Source organism: Schistocerca americana, chromosome 11, assembly GCF_021461395.2.
Source record: "Schistocerca americana isolate TAMUIC-IGC-003095 chromosome 11, iqSchAmer2.1, whole genome shotgun sequence".
NCBI classification, from domain to species: domain Eukaryota; kingdom Metazoa; phylum Arthropoda; class Insecta; order Orthoptera; family Acrididae; genus Schistocerca; species Schistocerca americana.
In genome coordinates, this window is record NC_060129.1 from 42,733,880 (window position 1) to 42,757,245 (window position 23,366).

Genomic DNA, 23,366 nt, shown 5'->3' on the forward strand with positions numbered 1-23,366 from the left:
ACTTTTATCCAATACAATCCCAGCTCCAGCTAGCTAATAGCTACACACCGTCCTCTGTGGACTCTTTACCAAACAAGTCCACACTTGGCTAAAATTTCCAAGCAGACTTCCACACACGTGCACAGGAATCCATTTTTGAATGCTTTGTTCTCTTTCTGCACTGGAAGAATAATCTCGGTGAATGTGAAGGATCACTAACTGCAGACTTCCAAAGTGATAATTACTTCAAAACACAATCTCCACACAACAGTAACCGTAACTTACCACATCAGTCCCATGATGGATCCTGCCATCTAGCCAAACAGGAGCATTGTGTGTTACGTTGATGTATAAATTTATAGTTTTTGCTTTGCATGTTGGTTTCCCAGATGCACTGAGTTTACTTACCGATTGTCATTTTTTATTTATAAACCACTACTGCTACTTGAGTTGACATATTGGCATTTTGTCATTTTGATATAGCAAGTGAAGCTGTGGAGTCTAGAAAATGGGGTGCTAAGTGGAGAAATTGGAATACTTCTGACATACTTCCGACATAATTCTGTCAGAGTTCGGTAAAGGGGTCACAGCATTGGAAGCAATCAGAAACATTTGCAGTCATTTGTGATAATGCCATAGACAGAGCACAGCAAGAAAATCCTTTTATCATTTTAAGGATGACATGACGTTACTGTGTCTGTACATTCAGGAAGACCTTCAGGGTTTGATGAAGAGCATTTGAATGTATTAATCAACAATTACCCACCTCAGTGTACTCAAGGACTGGCAAAAGTGATGAACTGTGATCATTCCACCATGGTGCGATATTCACATGAATTGGGGAAGGTTCAGAAATCGGATGTATAGGTACTGCTTACTCAAGCCAATCATCAACTGATTCGTGGAAAACACAGATTCCTGTCCTGCATCATTACTAGTGACGAGAAATGGTATCTTTATGCTAACATAAGGAAAAGCAAGAAATGGTTGAGCCCAAACGAAGCTGCAACTCTGCACAACCACAAAAGATAATGTTATGCATCTGGTGGAACAGGGACGGTGTAGTGTTCTAACAATTGCTTCCCCGAAGTGGAGTGATCGCTGCTGACATTTATTGTCAAAAACTGGTGTGTCTTGCAGACGCAGTCCAAGAATGACGACTAGGCAGACTGTGTAAAGTGATGCTACTCCACAATATTACCTGACTGCATTCTGGTAGACTGACAAAAACCTCGGCACAAGAATTGGGTCGGGAAATCATTCCACAACCACTCTATTCTCCTTCTCCACTGTCTGTTGAAATGACCTTAAAGGAACTTCCTTTCTGGATAAAAATGCACTCTGAGGCAAAGAACTCGTCAAGCCTTGTTCAAAGCTGTGATTTCTACAGTTGCGAAATTGAAAAGTTACGCAAGTGTTGGCAGATTGTTGTAAATAGTGAGGGAGAACCTTGCTGATTTGGAGTGAGTGAGGGGGTTTTTTTTTTTTTTTTTTTTTTTTTTAATGAGTCTCCATTGCTATTTCTGTAAAATGCTGCTTCCTTCTGGGATTCACCACAGTTCCTCCAAAACACCATCATGGGGCAGTCACTCGACATAGCACCAGCATAATGCTAGGACCATTACCTATTTAGGGGGATTAGGCAAACAGCAGCTCATTGGGCCACCAGGAGGGACAAAAACCTGTTTCCCAGGTGTACACAATAGCCACCAAAATGTGCAAACAGGTTCAGTCTACAAATTATTTTATGTTGTCTATGTAATAAAGTGAAGCTGGCGCTGCGGGTAATAATCCAGATGGGTCAGTTTGAGAAGCAGCATTCAAGATAGGCTATGCTCTGAAGGAAGATTTGTCAGAAAGCTAGCAAAATAATGTTTCATGTTCAAGTGCATATTGACCACTTAACTATTTGGTGAGTTAGTATCTTTACTTCCTGAATTATTTAATCATTGCCCCAGTAATGTGTTTAAAATACGCGAGACAGGTGTTCTATCTTGTTCCTAAATAATTTCAGGTGAATGCTGGGTGAGAGTTGTACAGAATAGTCAGATTCCATTATCAACTAGGTTAAAGGGATATTAACTTTGAACTAAGAGGAAAGTAAAATACATAAGATTGTGTAGTACTTCTGATGTTTATTTTAAATTCTAAAATTTAAAGCTGTGGAAGTATTAGCCCTATTCCAGAGTGCAATATTTAGACACATATAGAATATTTTTGATTGATAGGGATGTGTTTCCCGCAGTTTGTAGCATCTGTGACCTATTTCCTGTGTGGTCTAAACATGTCTGTTTCACCCTGGTTTAAGAGCCACTTTCTTGGAAAGGGATCTTGTCCTCCTTTTATTCACGAGTGACTTGTTTTTGTGTAATTAATTGTCTACTGGCTCAATGACACAATAGTCCATTAACGGTAGGCATTTTTGTTTTAAACATGACAGAAGACGTCTTTGAAACAGTACCACTAGATAATGTACTCGTAAACCAACAGTTTCCATCTGGGATGCCATGTTGTCCAGACAGGTCACGGAGCCAATGTACTTCTGTCTGTGAATATTGCGACGTGACAGGTCATACAGCACTGGGATAATGACAATCTCCGTCAGTTCAAAGTTCTTCGTGGAGCATTGTGAGGAACAGGCTCTGAGTTCTGTGATGTTGCGGTAGTCTTTCTCCCTAAGGTACATTTGCAACACTTTGCTGATAAAGCCTCAGTTAAAATGCCTGCAGCAGACTGTTCTCGGATATATCAGTTGATCTGAAGGCAACAGACTGATTTGATCAGGCAATGTACGGGAAACCTACACGCATTTGAGCACACAGTTTTTACCAAGCTGTGCTCCCTGCCGCCGTTGGATAAGCAGCTGAGCAGCAAGTCGTATACTCCAAGCTCACTCGTTTGTTACATAGTTTAATTCTTAATTTCTTTGCGTGTTTTTGGTACTTGCATTGTTTAATTCATAAATTTCGGGCGTATTATAGTATTTGAGAGTTGTAGCATCGCGTTTTAGTACCTGAATAGTGTAAATTCGCGTAGTCGTTTGTCTACTGTTTTGTTTTGAACGGCCAGTGTCGGTTGGTCGCAGTCAGTGTGCTCCCTGCCGCCGTTGGATAAGCAGCTGAGCAGCAAGTTGTATTACTCCTAGCTCACTCGTTTGTTACATAGTTTAATTCTTAATTTCTTTGCGTGTTTTTGGTTCTTGCATTGTTTAATTCATAAATTTCGGGCGTATTATAGTATTTGAGAGTGTAGCATCGTGTTTTAGTACCTGAATAGTGTAATTTCGCTTAGTCTCCTTCCGCCGCTGAGCAGTGTCAGCAGTGCGCAAGTAGCAGCATTACTGCATTTACTAGGCAATCTTGTATTTTAATAACCGTTTAAATTTTGTCGATTTGTTTGCGCTCTCTGTAGATTAGTTCAGACGTTCTTTGCAAAACAGATTTTAGCATGGATAGGGACTGCAACTGCTGTATTCGGATGCAGGCTGAGTTGGCATCCCTTCGCTCCCAGCTTCAGGCAGTGTTGGCTTCGGTCACACAGCTTGAGGCTGTTGCCAATGGGCATCACTGTGGGGGTCCGGATGGGGGTTTGTCGGGGACGGCCAGCTCGTCCCACGCATCCCCTGATCGGACTAAGACTGTGGTTGCCCGGGATACTGCCCGCATTGAGGCTGATCCCTCACCTGTGGTAGAGTGGGAGGTCGTTTCAAGGTGTGGCAGGGGGCGAAAGACATTCCGGAGGGCTGAACGGAAAGCCTCTCCAGTTTGTCTGACGAACCGGTTTCAGGCTCTGTCTCAGGCTGATACTGATCTTCGGCCTGACATGGCTGCTTGTCCTGTTCCAGAGGTTGCCCCTCAGTCTGCAAGATCCGGGCAGTCGCAGAGGGTGGGCTTACTGGTAGTTGGGAGCTCCAACGTCAGGCGCGTAATGGGGCCCCTTAGGGAAATGGCAGCAAGAGAGGGGAAGAAAACCAATGTGCACTCCGTGTGCATACCGGGGGGAGTCATTCCAGATGTGGAAAGGGTCCTTCCGGATGCCATGAAGGGTACAGGGTGCACCCATCTGCAGGTGGTCGCTCATGTCGGCACCAATGATGTGTGTCGCTATGGATCGGAGGAAATCCTCTCTGGCTTCCGGCGGCTATCTGATTTGGTGAAGACTGCCAGTCTCGCTAGCGGGATGAAAGCAGAGCTCACCATCTGCAGCATCGTCGACAGGACTGACTGCGGACCTTTGGTACAGAGCCGAGTGGAGGGTCTGAATCAGAGGCTGAGACGGTTCTGCGACCGTGTGGGCTGCAGATTCCTCGACTTGCGCCATAGGGTGGTGGGGTTTCGGGTTCCGCTGGATAGGTCAGGAGTCCACTACACGCAACAAGCGGCTACACGGGTAGCAGGGGTTGTGTGGCGTGGGCTGGGCGGTTTTTTAGGTTAGATGGCCTTGGGCAAGTACAGAAAGGGCAACAGCCTCAACGGGTGCGGGGCAAAGTCAGGACATGCGGGGACCAAGCAGCAATCGGTATTGTAATTGTCAACTGTCGAAGCTGCGTTGGTAAAGTACCGGAACTTCAAGCGCTGATAGAAAGCACCGAAGCTGAAATCGTTATAGGTACAGAAAGCTGGCTTAAGCCAGAGATAAATTCTGCCGAAATTTTTACAAAGGTACAGACGGTGTTTAGAAAGGATAGATTGCATGCAACCGGTGGTGGAGTGTTCATCGCTGTTAGTAGTAGTTTATCCTGTAGTGAAGTAGAAGTGGATAGTTCCTGTGAATTATTATGGGTGGAGGTTACACTAAACAACCGAACTAGGTTAATAATTGGCTCCTTTTACCGACCTCCCGACTCAGCAGCATTAGTGGCAGAACAACTGAGAGAAAATTTGGAATACATTGCACATAAATTTTCTCAGCATGTTATAGTCTTAGGTGGAGATTTCAATTTACCAGATATAGACTGGGACACTCAGATGTTTAGGACGGGTGGTAGGGACAGAGCATCGAGTGACATTATACTGAGTGCACTATCCGAAAATTACCTCGAGCAATTAAACAGAGAACCGACTCGTGGAGATAACATATTGGACCTACTGATAACAAACAGACCCGAACTTTTCGACTCTGTATGTACAGAACAGGGAATCAGTGATCATAAGGCCGTTGCAGCATCCCTGAATATGGAAGTTAATAGGAATATAAAAAAAGGGAGGAAGGTTTATCTGTTTAGCAAGAGTAATAGAAGGCAGATTTCAGACTACCTAACAGATCAAAACGAAAATTTCTGTTCCGACACTGACAATGTTGAGTGTTTATGGAAAAAGTTCAAGGCAATCGTAAAATGCGTTTTAGACAGGTACGTGCCGAGTAAAACTGTGAGGGACGGGAAAAACCCACCGTGGTACAACAACAAAGTTAGGAAACTACTGCGAAAGCAAAGAGAGCTCCACTCCAAGTTTAAACGCAGCCAAAACCTCTCAGACAAACAGAAGCTAAACGATGTCAAAGTTAGCGTAAGGAGGGCTATGCGTGAAGCGTTCATTGAATTCGAAAGTAAAATTCTATGTACCGACTTGACAGAAAATCCTAGGAAGTTCTGGTCTTACGTTAAATCAGTAAATGGCTCGAAACAGCATATCCAGACACTACGGGATGATGATGGCATTGAAACAGAGGATGACACGCGTAAAGCTGAAATACTAAACACCTTTTTCCAAAGCTGTTTCACAGAGGAAGACCGCACTGCAGTTCCTTCTCTAAATCCTCGCACAAACGAAAAAATGGCTGACATCGAAATAAGTGTCCAAGGAATAGAAAAGCAACTGGAATCACTCAATAGAGGAAAGTCCACTGGACCTGACGGGATACCAATTCGATTCTACACAGAGTACGCGAAAGAACTTGCCCCCCTTCTAACAGCCGTGTACCGCAAGTCTCTAGAGGAACGGAGGGTTCCAAATGATTGGAAAAGAGCACAGATAGTCCCAGTCTTCAAGAAGGGTCGTCGAGCAGATGCGCAAAACTATAGACCAATATCTCTTACGTCGATCTCTTGTAGAATTTTAGAACATGTTTTTTGCTCGCGTATCATGTCATTTCTGGAAACCCAGAATCTACTATGTAGGAATCAACATGGATTCCGGAAACAGCGATCGTGAGAGACCCAACTCGCCTTATTTGTTCATGACACCCAGAAAATATTAGATACAGGCTCCCAGGTAGATGCTATTTTTCTTGACTTCCGGAAGGCGTTCGATACAGTTCCGCACTGTCGCCTGATAAACAAAGTAAGAGCCTACGGAATATCAGACCAGCTGTGTGGCTGGATTGAAGAGTTTTTAGCAAACAGAACACAGCATGTTGTTATCAACGGAGAGACGTCTACAGACGTTAAAGTAACCTCTGGCGTGCCACAGGGGAGTGTTATGGGACCATTGCTTTTCACAATATATATAAATGACCTAGTAGATAGTGTCGGAAGTTCCATGCGGCTTTTCGCGGATGATGCTGTAGTATACAGAGAAGTTGCTGCATTAGAAAATTGTAGCGAAATACAGGAAGATCTGCAGCGGATAGGCACTTGGTGCAGGGAGTGGCAACTGACCCTTAACATAGACAAATGTAATGTATTGCGAATACATAGAAAGAAGGATCCTTTATTGTATGATTATATGATAGCGGAACAAACACTGGTAGCAGTTACTTCTGTAAAATATCTGGGAGTATGCGTACGGAACGATTTGAAGTGGAATGATCATATGAAGTTAATTGTTGGTAAGGCGGGTACCAGGTTGAGATTCATTGGGAGAGTGCTTAGAAAATGTAGTCCATCAACAAAGGAGGTGGCTTACAAAACACTCGTTCGACCTATACTTGAGTATTGCTCATCAGTGTGGGATCCGTACCAGGTCGGGTTGACGGAGGAGATAGAGAAGATCCAAAGAAGAGCGGCGCGTTTCGTCACCGGGTTATTTGGTAACCGTGATAGCGTTACGGAGATGCTTAATAAACTCAAGTGGCAGACTCTGCAAGAGAGGCACTCTGCATCGCGGTGTAGCTTGCTCGCCAGGTTTCGAGAGGGTGCGTTTCTGGATGAGGTATCGAATATATTGCTTCCCCCTACTTATACTTCCCGAGGAGATCACGAATGTAAAATTAGAGAGATTAGAGCGCGCACGGAGGCTTTCAGGCAGTCGTTCTTCCCGCGAACCATACGCGACTGGAACAGGAAAGGGAGGTAATGACAGTGGCACGTAAAGTGCCCTCCGCCACACACCGTTGGGTGGCTTGCGGAGTATCAATGTAGATGTAGATGTAGATGTACCAAAGTAATTACTCTTTGTTCTAAAGTATTCAGAATCAAAGAGTCATTCTGACGATGACCACCTAGAGTTTGAATGGCAGTATGATAAGTGTGTTGAGAGAGTGGTTACAGTTAGGGGGATATACTGAACACTTCCAGATACCACAGACAAAGGACACCTTGTGAATCTATGAAAGAGAGAGGTGGCTATATTTCTGCCGTACTATGGGGCAGTGAGCAGTAATGAGACACCAGAGTCCCTTCTTGTGTAAGCATCGTGCAAAGACGTTTCGGGAATGCAGCCAAATGGCATCGATAATTGCTGATATTTGTGTAGTAGCACACCTTCCCCTTCCCTGCCCTGGCAGTTTTGCCTTGAATGGCAGGGTGTGATCCTTCTGAAATATAGGCATTTATCTACATCACCCAGCTACGTTCCCATAAAGTGTTTGAATAATGAGCTGCAGAGGCATGGACTGGGACAAGTATTCCAGCCTGCCCTGGAAGTAAGAGATGTTGTGCCCCTTGTGTATGGTGTGTGCTGCAATTGTAGCAGCACCTATAATGGTCAACCTATTCCCACTGTAGCAAGCCACTGTTCTCAGTGCAAGTGCTATTGTATAAAAAGTGAGGTTGAGAAGTTGCTCATAGCTGAGCATTACCTGGAAGATGGATGTAAAATAAAATTTGAAAAGATTAGTCTTGACTCGTGGATTGTCATTGGGATTCCATTATAGACACAGCAGCTAAGATTAGAATAAACTGCAAAAAATTTAACAGAGAGCAGGGGTACTCACTTAATAGAACATGGGGATGGGCTTTGGATATCCAGCCAAAGCAGGTGCTTGACACTTTTAGGGAGGTGACAGTGGCAGTTTCAAATGTGGCACCATCCTCTCGCACCCTACAATGGCCTCAGTCTTTTGGCTACTTGTTTTCGGTGCACTTTCGGTGTCACTTTGGCCATCTAATTGCTTCCCGATGCAGAAGTTGTGCTTTTATGGGGTGATCCTGTGATGTTAAATGCTTGCTGGAATGATGAAGAGTAAATGTATCAATTTGAGGTGAGGGATTATGATTTGGAAGTGACTGGGCTGAAAGTTACAAATGAAATTGGGTCCGACACCCGATATTGTAATGCGTGTACCAGTACTGTTGTTGCTAGTTGTAGGGTAAACCACTTTCAGAGATGGTGGTATGAATAAAAAGACATAGCTTGTAAACCTAGAAGTGGTCATTCGGAACTGACAAAATCGGTCAAAGTGGCATTTCCCTTGCATTTTAAACGCACTTGAGTCGATACCGGGCAGTTCTAAAGTCCAGGCCACAAACAATTAAGCATTTGTGGAGTAGAATGCTTTTCTTTTTTCATTTTCGTGTAGTGCTGCATAAAATGCTTGATTTCGAATCCTTTTAGGATGAAATGACTGTTTTACAAAATAAATTGCTGAGGTACAAGCAATGAACTTCTCAGAAAGGAGCTTCCTGTGAAGTAGGAATAAATCCCACAATCTGAGAGAGAATGACTGTCAGGATAAAAACTCTAAGATCATGGGCAGGAGGTGTAGAGGTGTCAATTACAAATTTTTTCGTAGGGGGAATGTGAAAGCAAATGCGTGAAACTAAAAATGGTTTTTAGAATCTATTTTTTATCATGCGGTGCACACAATTCCCTACACTGCTAAACATATGCAAGAGTTTGTTAGAGTTCTTGCTGTTGTTTCGTTTCTGAAGTCTGAATAATAATGGACCATATATATTGTACTGTTTTTCATATGCAGTTGGCTGTTAGAATTTTTTTTCTCTAATTATTCCTCAAAGTCCTCGGTCTACAATTTCGAGATCAGTTCCTTCTAACGTACGTTCACAATGAAACTGTTTTGTTTTCAGTTGGCTCCGAATAGAAAATAAAGACTGTTGCGGCAATTACAGGTGAAGTACCTGTCGAAGGAGTGGGCTAACCGGGCTGGCCTGCCTTCACACGTGGTGACGATGCTGAACAACTTCCCCACCAACCTGCACCCCATGTCACAGTTCAGCAGTGCCATCACCGCCCTCAACACGGAGAGCAAGTTCCTCAAGGCATACAGCGAGGGTGTCCCCAAGGCCAAGTACTGGGAGGTGAGTTGCAAACCGGGCTATAGTCTACTGTTCTTCTGCTTCACCCTTTTGCCAATTTCATAAATTATTGAGTTTCACTTATTCTGTTACATAGTTGTACTGTTTTTAAACAGATTATTTCCAACATGTAATGGTAAATTATCTTCTCAGTAATGCAGTTCCAGTGTTTAAACAATGGCTTAAATATAGCTCATATGTCAGTGTGCTGTGGAAACTCCTCGGTATATTGTGTGGTGTGCCACGAACAAGAGAGATTGCAAACCATTGCTGTACAGTTCAGTGAAGTCATCCACAAGGATAACATACTCTGGAAATAAGAGTAATTCATTCAGAACTCTAGGAGCCTGGAATGTTAGATCTCCTAGTTGTGTTCATAGATTTGAGAAATTGTAAAAGTTGATTGGATAGCTTGAGCTAATATCCACAGTAGTAAGACATTCGAGAGACTTGCAGAAGATGTATAAAGAGCTATGAGTCTCTTAGCACAATAGAGACTTGCAGAGAGATCCGTCACAGGAATACAGTATTAGGTATTAGTGTAATTAAAACAGATTAATTTTGCTTTACTGTTGGTTAACGATACAAAACTAATTTAAAGTGGTAATCATTACTCTCCAAATTCGTGGAACTCGTGAGATGCTTTTCTGCTAAAAGCCCACTGAAAACGCAAATGTGTTAAGAGAACAAATGTGCCTTACAGGGAAATTATGCAGGTAAAAATGACGATGTAAGATAATGGGCCTAGAATCTTTGTGAAAGAGTACATAGATAAGATAGTTTTCTAAACTGTACACTTGCTTGATACACAATTCTCTAATAAATTTTGAAGAAAATGTGCAAATGAGTTACATTTGTTGTGAGTTCAGACATAAAATGGTTTGCCACACATTTGTGATATCTGTAACTCATAGAGACTGTTCATTGGTTCTCTCCCACAGTGTAATATGTCAGCCCAAGCTCCTTATAAGCACAAATACAAATAATGGAGAGCATCTGAAGATTAGCGGTTAAATTCTTGAAATTAGTTGTGTGCATGTTCTTATTTAAAATGCGTAAGGAAAGTGACAAAATTTTTTTAATTTTCTAAATTTTCAAAATAAAATGCAAGTTTTTTGGTTGCTAAGGTACTTGATTGCTTTGTATTGCATTATTTGATGAAAGTATTTTATTTCTCTAAACAGCAGGCTTCATGTATAAAAGTTTCGTGCTAAATGGACAAACATGTTTCTAACTTGTATTTTTCTTCCATCTTTGTAGTGTGTTAACATCAGTTTTAGTTTAATGGAATCTACTTGTGATTGATAAGCATTGACCTGTTCGAAAAGCATTTTCTTTCAGAGAAAAATAAGTTTGTGAAACCACATTTCAGAAAGGAAATTAGGAAATTAGGAAAGAATGAAAGTTGTCAGTTGGTAATTTTCAGTGTTTACATCCCGCAACTCTGTGACAGTACCAGTATCTGGCAGCAGTAGAACAGAGAAGTGTGTTCACTAGATGATGTATGAGAAACAGAAAGAAATAGATGAATTTGCGTTTCCTGATGTTTTGTTCAATTTACGGGCATAATCCTTATTAATCTCACCAGTGTAAAAGTCGAGTAAGGCTTTTTATTTTTCTACTATAGTAGCATTCCGAGCAATAGAGAGCAGTCTCACCTCTCCATTAATTCAATTTCTGAGAGAGTGCTTCACTAGGCAGGTACCTAAGCCTTAGAATATATGTTTTAGGAATCTTTTTCCTTTTACATGTAAAGAGAAATGCAATGCACAGAAAGGAACCTATTTTATAATCATAGAACAGATAACAGCTGAATTCCAAAGTTGATGAACAACAAACCTAATAGCTAATTTCAAAAGTACTTCATATAGGAAGAATATTTAATGCGCAAAATGTTGTTGCAGCAAAGAATGTCATGTAATGTGTAGTTGCTTCCAAACTGTTACTCATTTTCTGAATTCTTGTATTTGCAGTTCTTGTATTTGCAGTTTTTGTAATTCTCGTTTTTGTGTGTATCTCGCAGTACGTATACGAAGATGCAATGGATCTCATCGCGAAACTGCCCGTCGTGGCTGCCATGATCTACCGCAACACTTACAAGGAGTCGAAGGGCATCGGAGCTATAGACCCCAAGAAGGACTGGAGCGCAAACTTCTGCCAGATGCTCGGCTACGACAACCCGGAGTTCACCGAGCTCATGAGGCTGTACCTCACAATCCACAGGTGAGCTGAGCACTAGTTCAGCAGGTCAGTACGGGGCTGCTGATTTCACTAAGTGTGAGGGCTCGTAATTCTTTCAAACTCGTTGATCCTGATAGACAAAAAATTAAGATGTAGTCAGTGCTTGGATCTCTGGCATGGTGTTGACTTGAATAAAAGGATTTTAGCTTATTTTATGTACTTTTCTCCATTGGTTTATAGAATTCCTTTCTGAGAGCAATATATCTATTTACTTCTGTCAAAAAATAAAAAAAAATTCAACTTCAGCATAGAAGATAAGTGCAAAATAGCGCTCGCAAACTAATTGACCATTTAAAATGATGGTGCACCTTGCAGGACATTTATTGGTGGTCACTTGCTTCATAATTAAATCTTCCAATAAGCTTAGAGAGGAGTGAGATTTACAAATAAACATTTTTACATATCTTTTTTTCTCACAATTGGTTCCAGTTACACGTCTAGAGGTTGATTCTTAAGGCCGAAATTTTTCACTTTGTATGTTCCAAATGACATAATTGTGAAACAGCCCTGTTCCATAATTTCTGTTTCTCTAACATTTTTATTCTGTCACATTTTTCTATATCACAATGTCTTTACAATCTCCGCTTTTAAAACAAGAATTACATTGGTATTGCCAAAATTAAACTCATCCGACCACATCAGAGACATGCTCACCACTAACTCATTCTGCGGTACTAACAATATTAGAGAGTTTACAAACTTTCTTTACACAAGAAGAATCTTCACCAAATTATATCACTATTTTATAAATGAATCCAGAAATAAATTTAATTAATATCGTCAGATTGCCCAATTAATAATATGAATTTTAAGTGTGCCAGATATTTTGTAATTTCAAATGTTTCTAAAAGAAGAGTAATTTTGACTGTACATAGAGAGTTAGTACATATCAATTGCGATAAATTTGTTTTTATATATTTTAACCTGAACTGTAACACATCGTATGGCATACTCGATATCAATTCAGGCAGGCTAGGAAAAAATTGTACCTTCATAGTCTTGGATGTTACTGAATTTAGCATATGTTAAAATGAAGGTCTAAGAAAGGAACATTTATTCTTCTGTTTTCTCAAAAAAAAAAAAAAAAAAAAAAAAAAAAAAAAAAAAAAAAAAATATTCTGCTCAGAGATATAGCCCTCCAAAGATGACACTGCGCATACCATTTTGAAGATGCGAACTTTGGAAAATTTTTTAAAATACTGTATCTCTGTAACAGTTCTGGATGTTTCATTGTTTTTTTTATATTTGAAAGATAATTCCTTTATGATTACAAAGAAATCCTCCATTTGGACATATCTGTCAAAGTTCTTTTACTATAGTGTTCTAAACTTTTTATAGTTTCTGGTCCCCCCCCCTGCAAAATGCCAATCCATAATTTTGTCCTGTGTCATCACTTAAAACTGCAACACTTGTGGCCTTGTCTTGAAAATATGTCACTCCTGTAAAAATTGAAACCTGGTCATTACTCCAATGATATCCTAGTACTACTTGTGGAAGGGTTACAGACCAGTTCTCAGCAAAATCACAGTGAAGATTTAAGCATAGTTCATCAGCCTGTATGCAACTTTTCACTTCTGCAATTTGTTGTAGTTGCAGTTTCTTCAGATGCAGGTGTGTTACTGCTTTCACTGACCATTTACCAAGTTCATCAATGAAACTGTGTAAGGCAACATTTTCTTAATTAGTTTTTCCTCCCATGTCACAGATGTAATTTCTGCAGTTATCTGCTATGTCTTCCAGGCCAAGTATCTGTAAAGACACTTCTCCCTTTCCAGGGCAGTCACTACATGAAACAAACAAGTGTCTCACTTTGTCACAGACTACGAATGACTTCACACGCCCAACCGAGGTGTCATATGTCATGTGCTCCAGTAAGTTCTTCAAAGTTGCCACAAAAAGTTCAAAATTTGTGCAGTAGGCACATACACCTCCAGGTGGGTGTGGAACTACCCACTCAGGTCGTAATGCATAAAATTGTCCTCCCGTGTGTGAAGTTGTATAGTTGCTCTTATGAATTGCAAAAGTTTCTGTAATACTGCAGGTCATGTACCTCTTAAGTTTCCCAACTTTTAGACCTTAAACTGTTGGCAGTTATAGTGTCTTTCTTGTTGGCACTCAGGCGGGAACAGTCCCATTTATCTTCCAGATAAAATGTCTGCACTACTTGAACTAGAGCAGCTTCCACAGTTTGACCATGAGAGGATCTGGTCTTCCAGAGACTCCTCTTACAGAGCACACATTTCTTGATTTGTCTGCCATGTACTTTGATACTGTTGGAACGTGGTTCAAAAGTCTCTGGAGTAATAGTTAAGTCTTGCACCTTTTCACTGTAGGATGCACAATATTCAACAGCTGAATTGATATTTGTGAAAAATTCCTGGCAAAAAGTGCAAGAGTGCTTTGGTTCATTTTCTTCTGAAGATGGAATTTCTACTTTGAAGAGTGTGGTCAGTTTTGCTGTGAGGTATTGATCAATAGCTTTAATAATTTCTCTGTGCTTTCTTGATGCATAGAGCGTATGACTCAACTTCACTGACCACGGTTTCTTAACAGGACTTAAATCTACCTCTGTAGTTGACTGATTCAGGGTATTTAATTCCACCTCTATTGGTGCAAAATCTGCATCATCATTGGTGTTACTCTGTAAAAACAATTAGAACACACAGTCGTCACTAGAAACATCTTCATTTGAATCAGTCTTCAAATGAGAACACTTATTCCCAACCTGAACAAAGTCTGTTTTTTGTTTGTCTTATATATCACTCTTTTATGTCAGCTGCTCGACACTTCCGTGTCGACTTGCCCGCACACATCTCGACAGCCGTCATTTACTTGTGAGCTGTGCCGCGTGATGGGTCACAATTGCCTCGACACTGGATTTGCTGAGCACAGAATACTTTAATCACCGTGGCACGTGAACGGAAGATGAACTTGGCCGCTTTGGACTTGCTGCCACCCTAGGTCCGAAAGCCGAGGAATGTGCCCTTTCTGGCTTCAGATAAATCACTCCAGTAATGCATTATAATAATGACTACACTGTTTTCTACATACCTAGACAAGCTTTGTGTCTTCCACTGCTTCTGCGGCCACCTGCCCTCTGTGTTAATGTGATGGAACCAGGTATAAATTGTCCTTTTTTTCTTAAATGTAAATTTATGAGGAAATAATTTTATTTTTCAAATACTTGGCCCTACTATTGACATCCTTGCGGAAAACGTGTGCTGTTCACAAATCAGTTTCCCCTACCAGTACCTGAGTAAGCCTGTTCTCAACATTAAGGTTGGTTTGAATCTTTGTGGTATCTGCATCCACATCTACATATATACGTTGCAAATCACAATGAGGTGCATGGCAGAGGGTACATCCCATTGTACCATTTATTAGGGCTTCTTCCTGTTCTGTTCATGTATGTAGTGTGGGAAAAATGTGTGTTCGAATGCCTGTGTGCATGTTGTAATTATTCTGATCTTATCCTCGCAGTTCCCGTGTGAGAGATACGTAGGGGTTTGTAGTATCCTTCTAGAGTCGTCAGTTAAACCCAGTTCTTGAAATGTAAGAGACTTTCCCGAGAAAGTTTATATGTAATCTTGAACAGTCTCCCAGTTCAGTTTCTTTCAGTATCTGTGATGCCCTCTGTGCTGCTTTAACTTGGTGCACTTGTTGTTTCGTGCAGATACTTTTTGTTTTGCATTCAGAAAGTGCTGCTTCATTCACGAAGTAGATAACCACAAATTTTGCAGACTCATAACCTACGTATCAGTTCAGTAAGTATAAAAGCTTGAATAGGACTTGTATACCATATTGGAATTGTCCCATATAACTACATTCCATCCTTTCGGAAACAGGTATGTTCAAAGTGAAACGGAAACAGTATTTTCTTGACCACTACTTCTACTCTGTCAGATTTTGCAGCACTATCACAATTAATGTAGTTCATCATTCTTAACCATACTTATTGCTTCAAGCTGTAATTCCTTGTTCTTAGTTACGTTGTCAATATGAAACATATATTAAATTTTTATTTCAAGGTAGGAATGTGTGTAAATTGTATTATTGTCTCAAACTTGACAAATTGTGTATTGTGTGTGCCACCTATGTACCACATAAAGATTGAGACCAACTCATTGTTGAGGACAGTTTTACTTACACTGGCGGGGAACACATTTGTGAAAAGCACGTGTTTTTTTGAGTAAGGAGGCTGACAGTAGAGCCAAATATTGTAAAAATAAATGTTTTTCTCATATGTGCACATTGAATGTAGATGGACAATTTATATTTCAGTGTACATGAATACAAATGACTGCCTACCTGACTAAGTTGAGAATGATTTCAGAGTGCTTTGCTGTTGTCATTGGTCACTCATACCGTATGCCCATTTTGTTTACTACATTTAACTGTCATTGAAGAGTTTTTAGGGCTACAAGAGCAGGATGTTTAATATTGGTTCATACAACTCCCATTTCCTAATAACAATGCTTCCGTGTGACTGCAGAACTTAAGAGCTGTTGCAGGCCTTTCAACAGTCTTAATTTATCCTGTTTCTTCAGTGCAATGTAGAAGGAAAAACTTCTGCACAGCATTTTCCTAATTTATTAAAATGGTGCAAAGTTGACAATGACGTAGTCACTCTGCTTTTCAGTGCACTTAGTCCATTCTACACGTTTCCAAAGATTCTCATAATTTCTCCACAGTTTTCTTCCTCTCCCTCCCCTCTTTTGAGCTGCAAGTGACTTATGCAACCACTTCCTTCCCTGTAAGAATAAATTGGTGGCCTTTCAGACAGTGTTTAAGTGGACCAAACTGAAATTTTCCAGTGTTACATGAGGAATACAGAGGATGCTACAACATATTAACGTACACATTCAGACGAGTTCGAACAGTGTGGGTGGTAGTATGTGGTTGCACATAATAGTGACAGTAGATCTTGGTGTTTCTTTAAAATTCTGTGGAATAATTTGAATTTTTTTTTTGGCTGGAGATCAGACATGTTTCAATTCTGTGCTCCAACATTTGTTCTCTGGTTCAACATGTTTGTTTCAACTTCACTGAGGATTTTTAAAAAATTTCATCTTCATTAGCTAGACAGTCCACTAGCTCTGACAGATTCATGTGGTCCCACTTGTGCTCTTTACGTAGTTGTTTCGTGACTCATTCTTACACAGACTTTACGAAAGTTGTCTCTTACGGACGATTTTGTGTGCATAACTGTATTTTGGTGCACTGGGTTTGCCACTTCATAAACAGTGACCAGTCAGTTATTAAAAATGGGGTAATGGGCTTGCTCGATGTTATCATCAGTACTGGATGTGACTGGACGCTCTGGTCTTTCCTTGTCCTTCATGGTTGTGCAGTCTATTTTTAATTGTTCAATCCACTGGTAAACACTTTGTTGTGGCAAAGTGCTGTGCTGTGCTGAAAGTCTTAAGTGAATTTCACCTCGTGGTACACACTCGGACCACTACAGATGGATTATGGTAGACTGTTCTTCACTGGTGCAGCCATGTTAAATTTGCAAGAGCTTATGGCTGATGGAGAACTGCTGCAAGTGGAGAGAACAGTGGCCTCTGGTGGCAGGTGAGCACATTAAGCTGTACTGCTTAACTAAAGACAGTTTTAAGAATGTGTCATTTTTCACTTCTGTTGTATTTATTTTATTGGCACATTGCTAGTTTCTGTCTTCTAGGCCATTTTAAAGTAGTTTTCTGCAGTAGAAAAGTGTGCCCTATGCATTAAGATGACAGCTTTTGAAATTTTTCTTGTTGGTTTGACCACATAACCATTTAATAAAACTGTCAAACCATTAAGTTTTCATTTTGAAGCATAATTATTGCACATTTTTAGACAGGAGAAAATTACTTGAAAGTGATCAAGGTGGCAGAAATGTCATGTACCACTAAAATTCAATAGAAGAGAAAGTCAGTATTATTATTAAATTTTGTACTGTGGTGCACACTATGAAGAAAATGCAGAGGCACTTACTAAGTGGCCCTCATATAGCAGGGTGTCAATTGGTAATAAGTCGTGAAAAAGTAATAAAGCTGAGTGGTTGGTCTTGAATTTTTTGTGTCGGCCAGGTGCGGTTTTAGAAGGGAGTAGCAAATTGGTGCTATCACCAAAATCTTGTATCCAGCAATCCTTAAAATTAGGCAGAGCTCCATTCTGAGAAATTCTAGAATGACAATTGAACTGGAAGAATTTGTCACTACTTATGTAGTGAAGAGAGAATACTTCACTTTTTTAATATTCTGAAGAATAACTCACAGTTGACTACTAAGGACAAACTTGATTACTTTCTGATGAATTTTTTGCAAAATGCAAACCAAGACTTCAAGTTCGTGCAGAATATTTGAGAGAAATGCTGCCATTGAGAGGCTTTGCTGTTAACAAAGAACTTTCAGCTCAAATCACAGAAGATAAAAATTTTGCAGAGAGAAGCAATTACAATGCAATACAATTGTTAGGCGCTTTACTTAATAGCAAGAAACAACTAAATATGGCAGTTACACAATAAATGATATTAGCTGTGAAGAATTCATCAAAAAGAGCAGAAGCCTCAAAAAAGAAGAAATCTAATGGAAGTGGCTAGTCGTGAAAGAGCAGTTCAGGAAAGAAGAGCTCAAAATTGAAAAGAATGATCATAGAAAAGCCAAAAGAAACAGCTGAAGTTTTAGATCTTGAAATTAGTCTAGCTAAAAAACTTAAATACGAAATTTTTTTACTGATAAGTTTAATGTTTGACGTAAATTTTGAACACTTCACAAAATTTAGTGTGGTCACAACATTTTTATGTCAAATCGTATTCATATTTCAATATAATGGAAGGAAACATTCCACGTGGGAAAAATTATATATAAAAACAAAGATGAGGTGACTTACCGAACAAAAGCGCTGGCAGGTCGATAGACACACAAACAAACACAAACACACACACAAAATTCAAGCTTTCGCAACAAACTGTTGCCTCATCAGGAAAGAGAGAAGGAGAGGGGAAGACGAAAGGAAGTGGGTTTTAAGGGAGAGGGTAAGGAGTCATTCCAATCCCGGGAGCGGAAAGACTTACCTTAGGGGGAAAAAAGGACAGGTATACACTCGCACACACGCACATATCCATCCACACATACAGACACAAGCAGAAATATGTCTGCTTGTGTCTGTATGTGTGGATGGATATGTGTGTGTGTGTGTGTGTGTGTGCGCGCGAGTGTATACCCGTCCTTTTTTCCCCCTAAGGTAAGTCTTTCCGCTCCCAGGATTGGAATGACTCCTTACCCTCTCCCTTAAAACCCACTTCCTTTCGTCTTCCCCTCTCCTTCCCTCTTTCCTGATGAGGCAACAGTTTGTTGCGAAAGCTTGAATTTTGTGTGTGTGTTTGTGTTTGTTTGTGTGTCTATCGACCTGCCAGCGCTTTTGTTCGGTAAGTCACCTCATCTTTGTTTTCGTATTCATATTTCAATTGATATGATGACACACACACACACACACACACACACACACACACACACACACACACACACACACACACACACAGTTTTAGAAGGTTTCGGAGCCTGTGGTTCCTCCTCCTGGCAGAGTGTTGAAGGGGGGAAGGAAGAGTGGTGAAAGAAAGAGACTTGAGAGATGAAATTTGAAAACCTGAGAGCTCAAAGATGGAAGGAATGGTAATATATGACACAGAGACTACTACTAAAACATCGTGCATAAGTTAATAAGAGTGAAAAAGCTAAGTGCATTGTACGTAGCAGACGTGTGAGGGGGGGGATGGCAGAATATGGATAGGTGAGAAAATGAAAGATTTAGACAACTAAAGTGGAGTGAAGAAAGGAGTAGTTACTGTGAAGAAATGCTGAGACACAAGGAATTAACATAAATTAAGGGGTCTGTGGCTGGTGAGAACTGAGGACATGTTGTAGTGCTAGCTCCCAGGTGTAGGGTTCTGAGAAAGTGGTGCCTGGGAGAAGAATCCGTATGGCGTGTGTGGTGAAATGGGCATGGAGGTCACGACTGTCACATTGTAGAGCATGCTCTGCAACAGGATATTGTGTGTTGCCAGTACACACCTTCTGCCTATGCCCATTCATCCTAATTGATAATTTTGTGGTAGTTGTGCCAATGTTAAAGGCCAAACAGTGTTTAGTCGCTTTCCACAACTATTATTTTACATCAATTGTTTCCCTAGGTGAATAATTGATGAACAGTCTCAGTGTTAAGAATCCGTGCATTATTGTAAAGTGGAAACTTCCTATTGTTGCGCCGAGTGGGAAGTTATTGTAACCGTAATTGCCGATGCGCTCAGTAGCTAACAGCATCGAGACAATTTCTGTACAAGTTTGTCAAGTTTCTCGTGCAAGGTTATAAAATGACAGGTTTTGTAAAACTGTGTACTGTGTGGGATGATTTCGGACAATGCCAAGAACGTATAAGAGCAGGAGATGTGCTACGGTACGGAGTAATTATGACCTAGAACTTAAAAGCGGTTCGCGATATTCAGAGAGGTAAATTATTGTACAGAAAAGTGTGTGATTTGTATGGTATACCCTACAAAATAAATTGCAGGAAGCATGTCTGAAAAAAACAGCCAGTGCTAAATGAAGAAAATGGAGGAGGAGGAGGAGGAGGGGGGGGAGGGGTGGGGGGTGTATCTTGAGGGCTGCACAGTGGGGATTTCGCTTCACTAAATTGAATATTAGATATTTATTTAAAGGCTACCTTGATAAATCTGGCCGAAAAGAGAAGAAATTTCGTAATAATCTGCCAGGATTCCGCAAACGACAGTCAGAAGATCTTTCCGATCGCTTGAGCGAAAATATTAAACAAGCTCATGCAGAAGTGAACAAAGAGACTGTTAAGATGTTTTTCTCCAGTATCAAGGGAAAGCTGGAAAATCTCCCACCATGTGTAAAAGGTCACCAAAATCAAATAAAAGGCAGTAACTGTCGGAATTCGCCCTCTATATACTGTAACTTCGGACAGGGATTTAAAAAAACACTTGTCCGAAATCACCCCGATCCATGGCATGACGTCGGACACTTTATTTAATTGCCTCAGATAAATATACCTACACACACACTTTCTGGTTATGGGATATTTTATTTGTTACACATATACCCTACCACTTCCATAAAAATCAATTTAATCCAACAATATATACAAAAGTTACAAGCCAAATAACGACAAAACTGTCCGAAATCGCCCCATTTGACGGTATATGTTTTGCCAGTTACACAGTTCGAATAGGTGATGGCCCAGGAAACCAGATTTTGAACTAGGTCATTAGGATAATTATGTCCAGTGAAGGCTTAGTTGAGAGTAGTGGTGTGTTGCTGTAGGGAATCTGCATTTGTCTCAGATGCCAAGGCTGTACGGGAGGGAATGTTTAACACGGGGAGGATGGCAATCGTCAAAATGTAAGTAATGTTGTTTCTTTGTTTGGTAGGTTTAATGTAGTCAGAAGTGTGTAGCTGACCTCGATGAGGATGAGATCGACACTGAGAAAAGTGGATGAGATTTGGAATAAGACTAGATGAAATTTAATTGGGAGAAGATTTTTAGAGGTTCCTTAAATTTTAACAGGTCAGCCTCAGCACAAGTCCATATAGCAAATATGTCATCAGTGTATCTAAACCAAACCAGGGACTGAAAGCCTATGGGTCCCAGGAAAGCCCCCTCCAAGTAACCCATGAAAAGGTTGGCTTTGGAAGGAGCCAACCTGGCTCGCATGGAAGTACCCCAGATCTGTTTCGCTGTCGTCTCTCAAAGGTGAATGCATTGTTGGTACGTATAAAGATCTCTCTTGCCATCATGAGCCTCATCACATATTAAATCTGATGTTTCCAAAAACATGCTTTTGCAATATAAAAATGAAGGTCCTACATTCTGTTTCTTGAAACCTGCTGGCCCCATGGAGTTATTCCCAAAAGCCTAACATAAAGTCCCTGTTCGTGGACGTCGTCCTACTTTACACTACTCTCTTGTACAGTTTGTCAGGATCTTGCACCTACCCGACTAATCTGTGACCTATATGCCCCATGTGTCAGCTTCTACTCCACCAGATTTCCACTTCTCTCCTCCCACAAAATCCTGCAGTTATCTGTCCCTCATATTTCCTTGGATGGTATCATCAGCCAAGCCAGCTTCAGACTGCATCAAGTTCCAGACTTCACCTCAAAAAGCTTTCCCACCTTTTCCTGAATTACCTCAACAGTGGTGTTTCCCTTCCTGTTCCTCTGCAGCTCCCCACACAGCCACACCATCAACCACCATCCCTCTCCTACAAAGCTTGGTCAACCTCCTTAAGGTCCCACAGCCTTCACCACTGCCTCCCAGATCAGTAATAACTCGTAATGACAAGAATCGCTCAGAGCAGTACAGTGTTCTCCGCCTCTCGTCCAAAGCACTCTCCCCTCCTAAATGATCTGTGTTGTTTGAGGATCTCACTTTCAGCCCTAAACCTACATTTAACCGTGCTGTTTTGGTGAAGGACCTACTTTCTTTTACACGTAATGTCAACTGGAAATACCACTTTGCAACCCAATCCCAAAACCTTTCCAACAGCGAACCTGACATAGAACGGTTCGGACCACAGTCCCAACTTGATCCTCCACCATTACCTCAAAATCATACTTGACAAGCCTAAGAATTATTTGTCACATCCGGCATTGCTTCACAACCCTTTCTCGTGTCCGTACAACTGTCTTCTGCAGCACTCCAGGCTTTGCATTCCCTAAAACCTGATTACTCTCTCATTATCATACTAACAAAGAATCTTTTACTATGGTACTTCACCAACAGGAGTATGTTAGTGAAGGTCTATGCCAGGTGTTTGACACCTCTGCATATAGCATCTGCCATAAAGATCCCATCCCTGTGATTCAAACTTCCCTCCAATCCCTCCTAAACATCTCAGGCCCCGGGCATATACCTCAATCCGCAGAACTTCTTATTCCACTGAAACCATGCAGCCCTACCATTCACCTTCTTCCTAAGATACACAAACCCAATCATCCTGACTGTCCTATTGTTCCTGGCTTCAAAGCACCCACCAAATGTATATCTGTCTTAGTTCAACACCACCTGCTACCCATGCTAGAGACTTCTCTCCTGTATTAAAGGTACCAACCGTTTCCTAGATCGTCTGAAATCCGTGACCATCCCACACCTGCCACACACCTTGTTTGTCACCATCGATGGCATCTTCCTCTATACTGACATCCTCCACATACGTGGTCTGTCCCTGCTGAACATTTCCTATGAAATCCTTCTTACTCACCTTAAAAAAAATTTATATTTAGCAGCATTTACTTCACCTTTGAGGGGCAGACATAAAAACAGATCAGGGGGTACGGCCATGGGAACCGGGATGGCTCCTTCCTATACCAACCTTTTCAGGAGTTGCTTGGAGGGGGGGGCTTATCTGGGATCGATAAGCTTCAGCCCCTCGTTCGGTGGTTCAGATACATTGATGACCTCTTCACTGTATGGACTTGTGGCAAAGCTCACCTGTTAAAATTCGTGGAATCTCTAAATACCTTCGCAATTAAATTTCACATGGTCGTATTCCGAATCCCGTACCACTTACCTTGGTGGTGGTATCATTCTCACCGAAGGTTAACTACACACTTCTGTCCACATTAAACCTACCTACAAACAACAGTACCGTTAAATGGGGTCATTTCAGACTGTTTTGTAGTTACTTTGATTGTAAGTTTCGTATATATTGTTACATTAAATTGAT

The 23,366-nt window shown here is 40.9% G+C and overlaps 1 protein-coding gene across 2 annotated transcripts in view; it reads left to right on the forward strand.

The window, feature by feature from the left end:
* LOC124554161 (probable citrate synthase 2, mitochondrial) overlaps positions 1 to 23,366 on the forward strand; it is a 236,619-nt gene that overhangs the window by 182,298 nt on the left and 30,955 nt on the right. For both annotated transcript variants that reach the window (XM_047128232.1, XM_047128231.1), the window contains exons 4-5: positions 9,209 to 9,397; positions 11,418 to 11,617. In XM_047128232.1, coding sequence (XP_046984188.1) covers positions 9,209 to 9,397; positions 11,418 to 11,617 — 389 coding nt within the window. The remainder of the gene's footprint in view (positions 1 to 9,208; positions 9,398 to 11,417; positions 11,618 to 23,366) is intronic.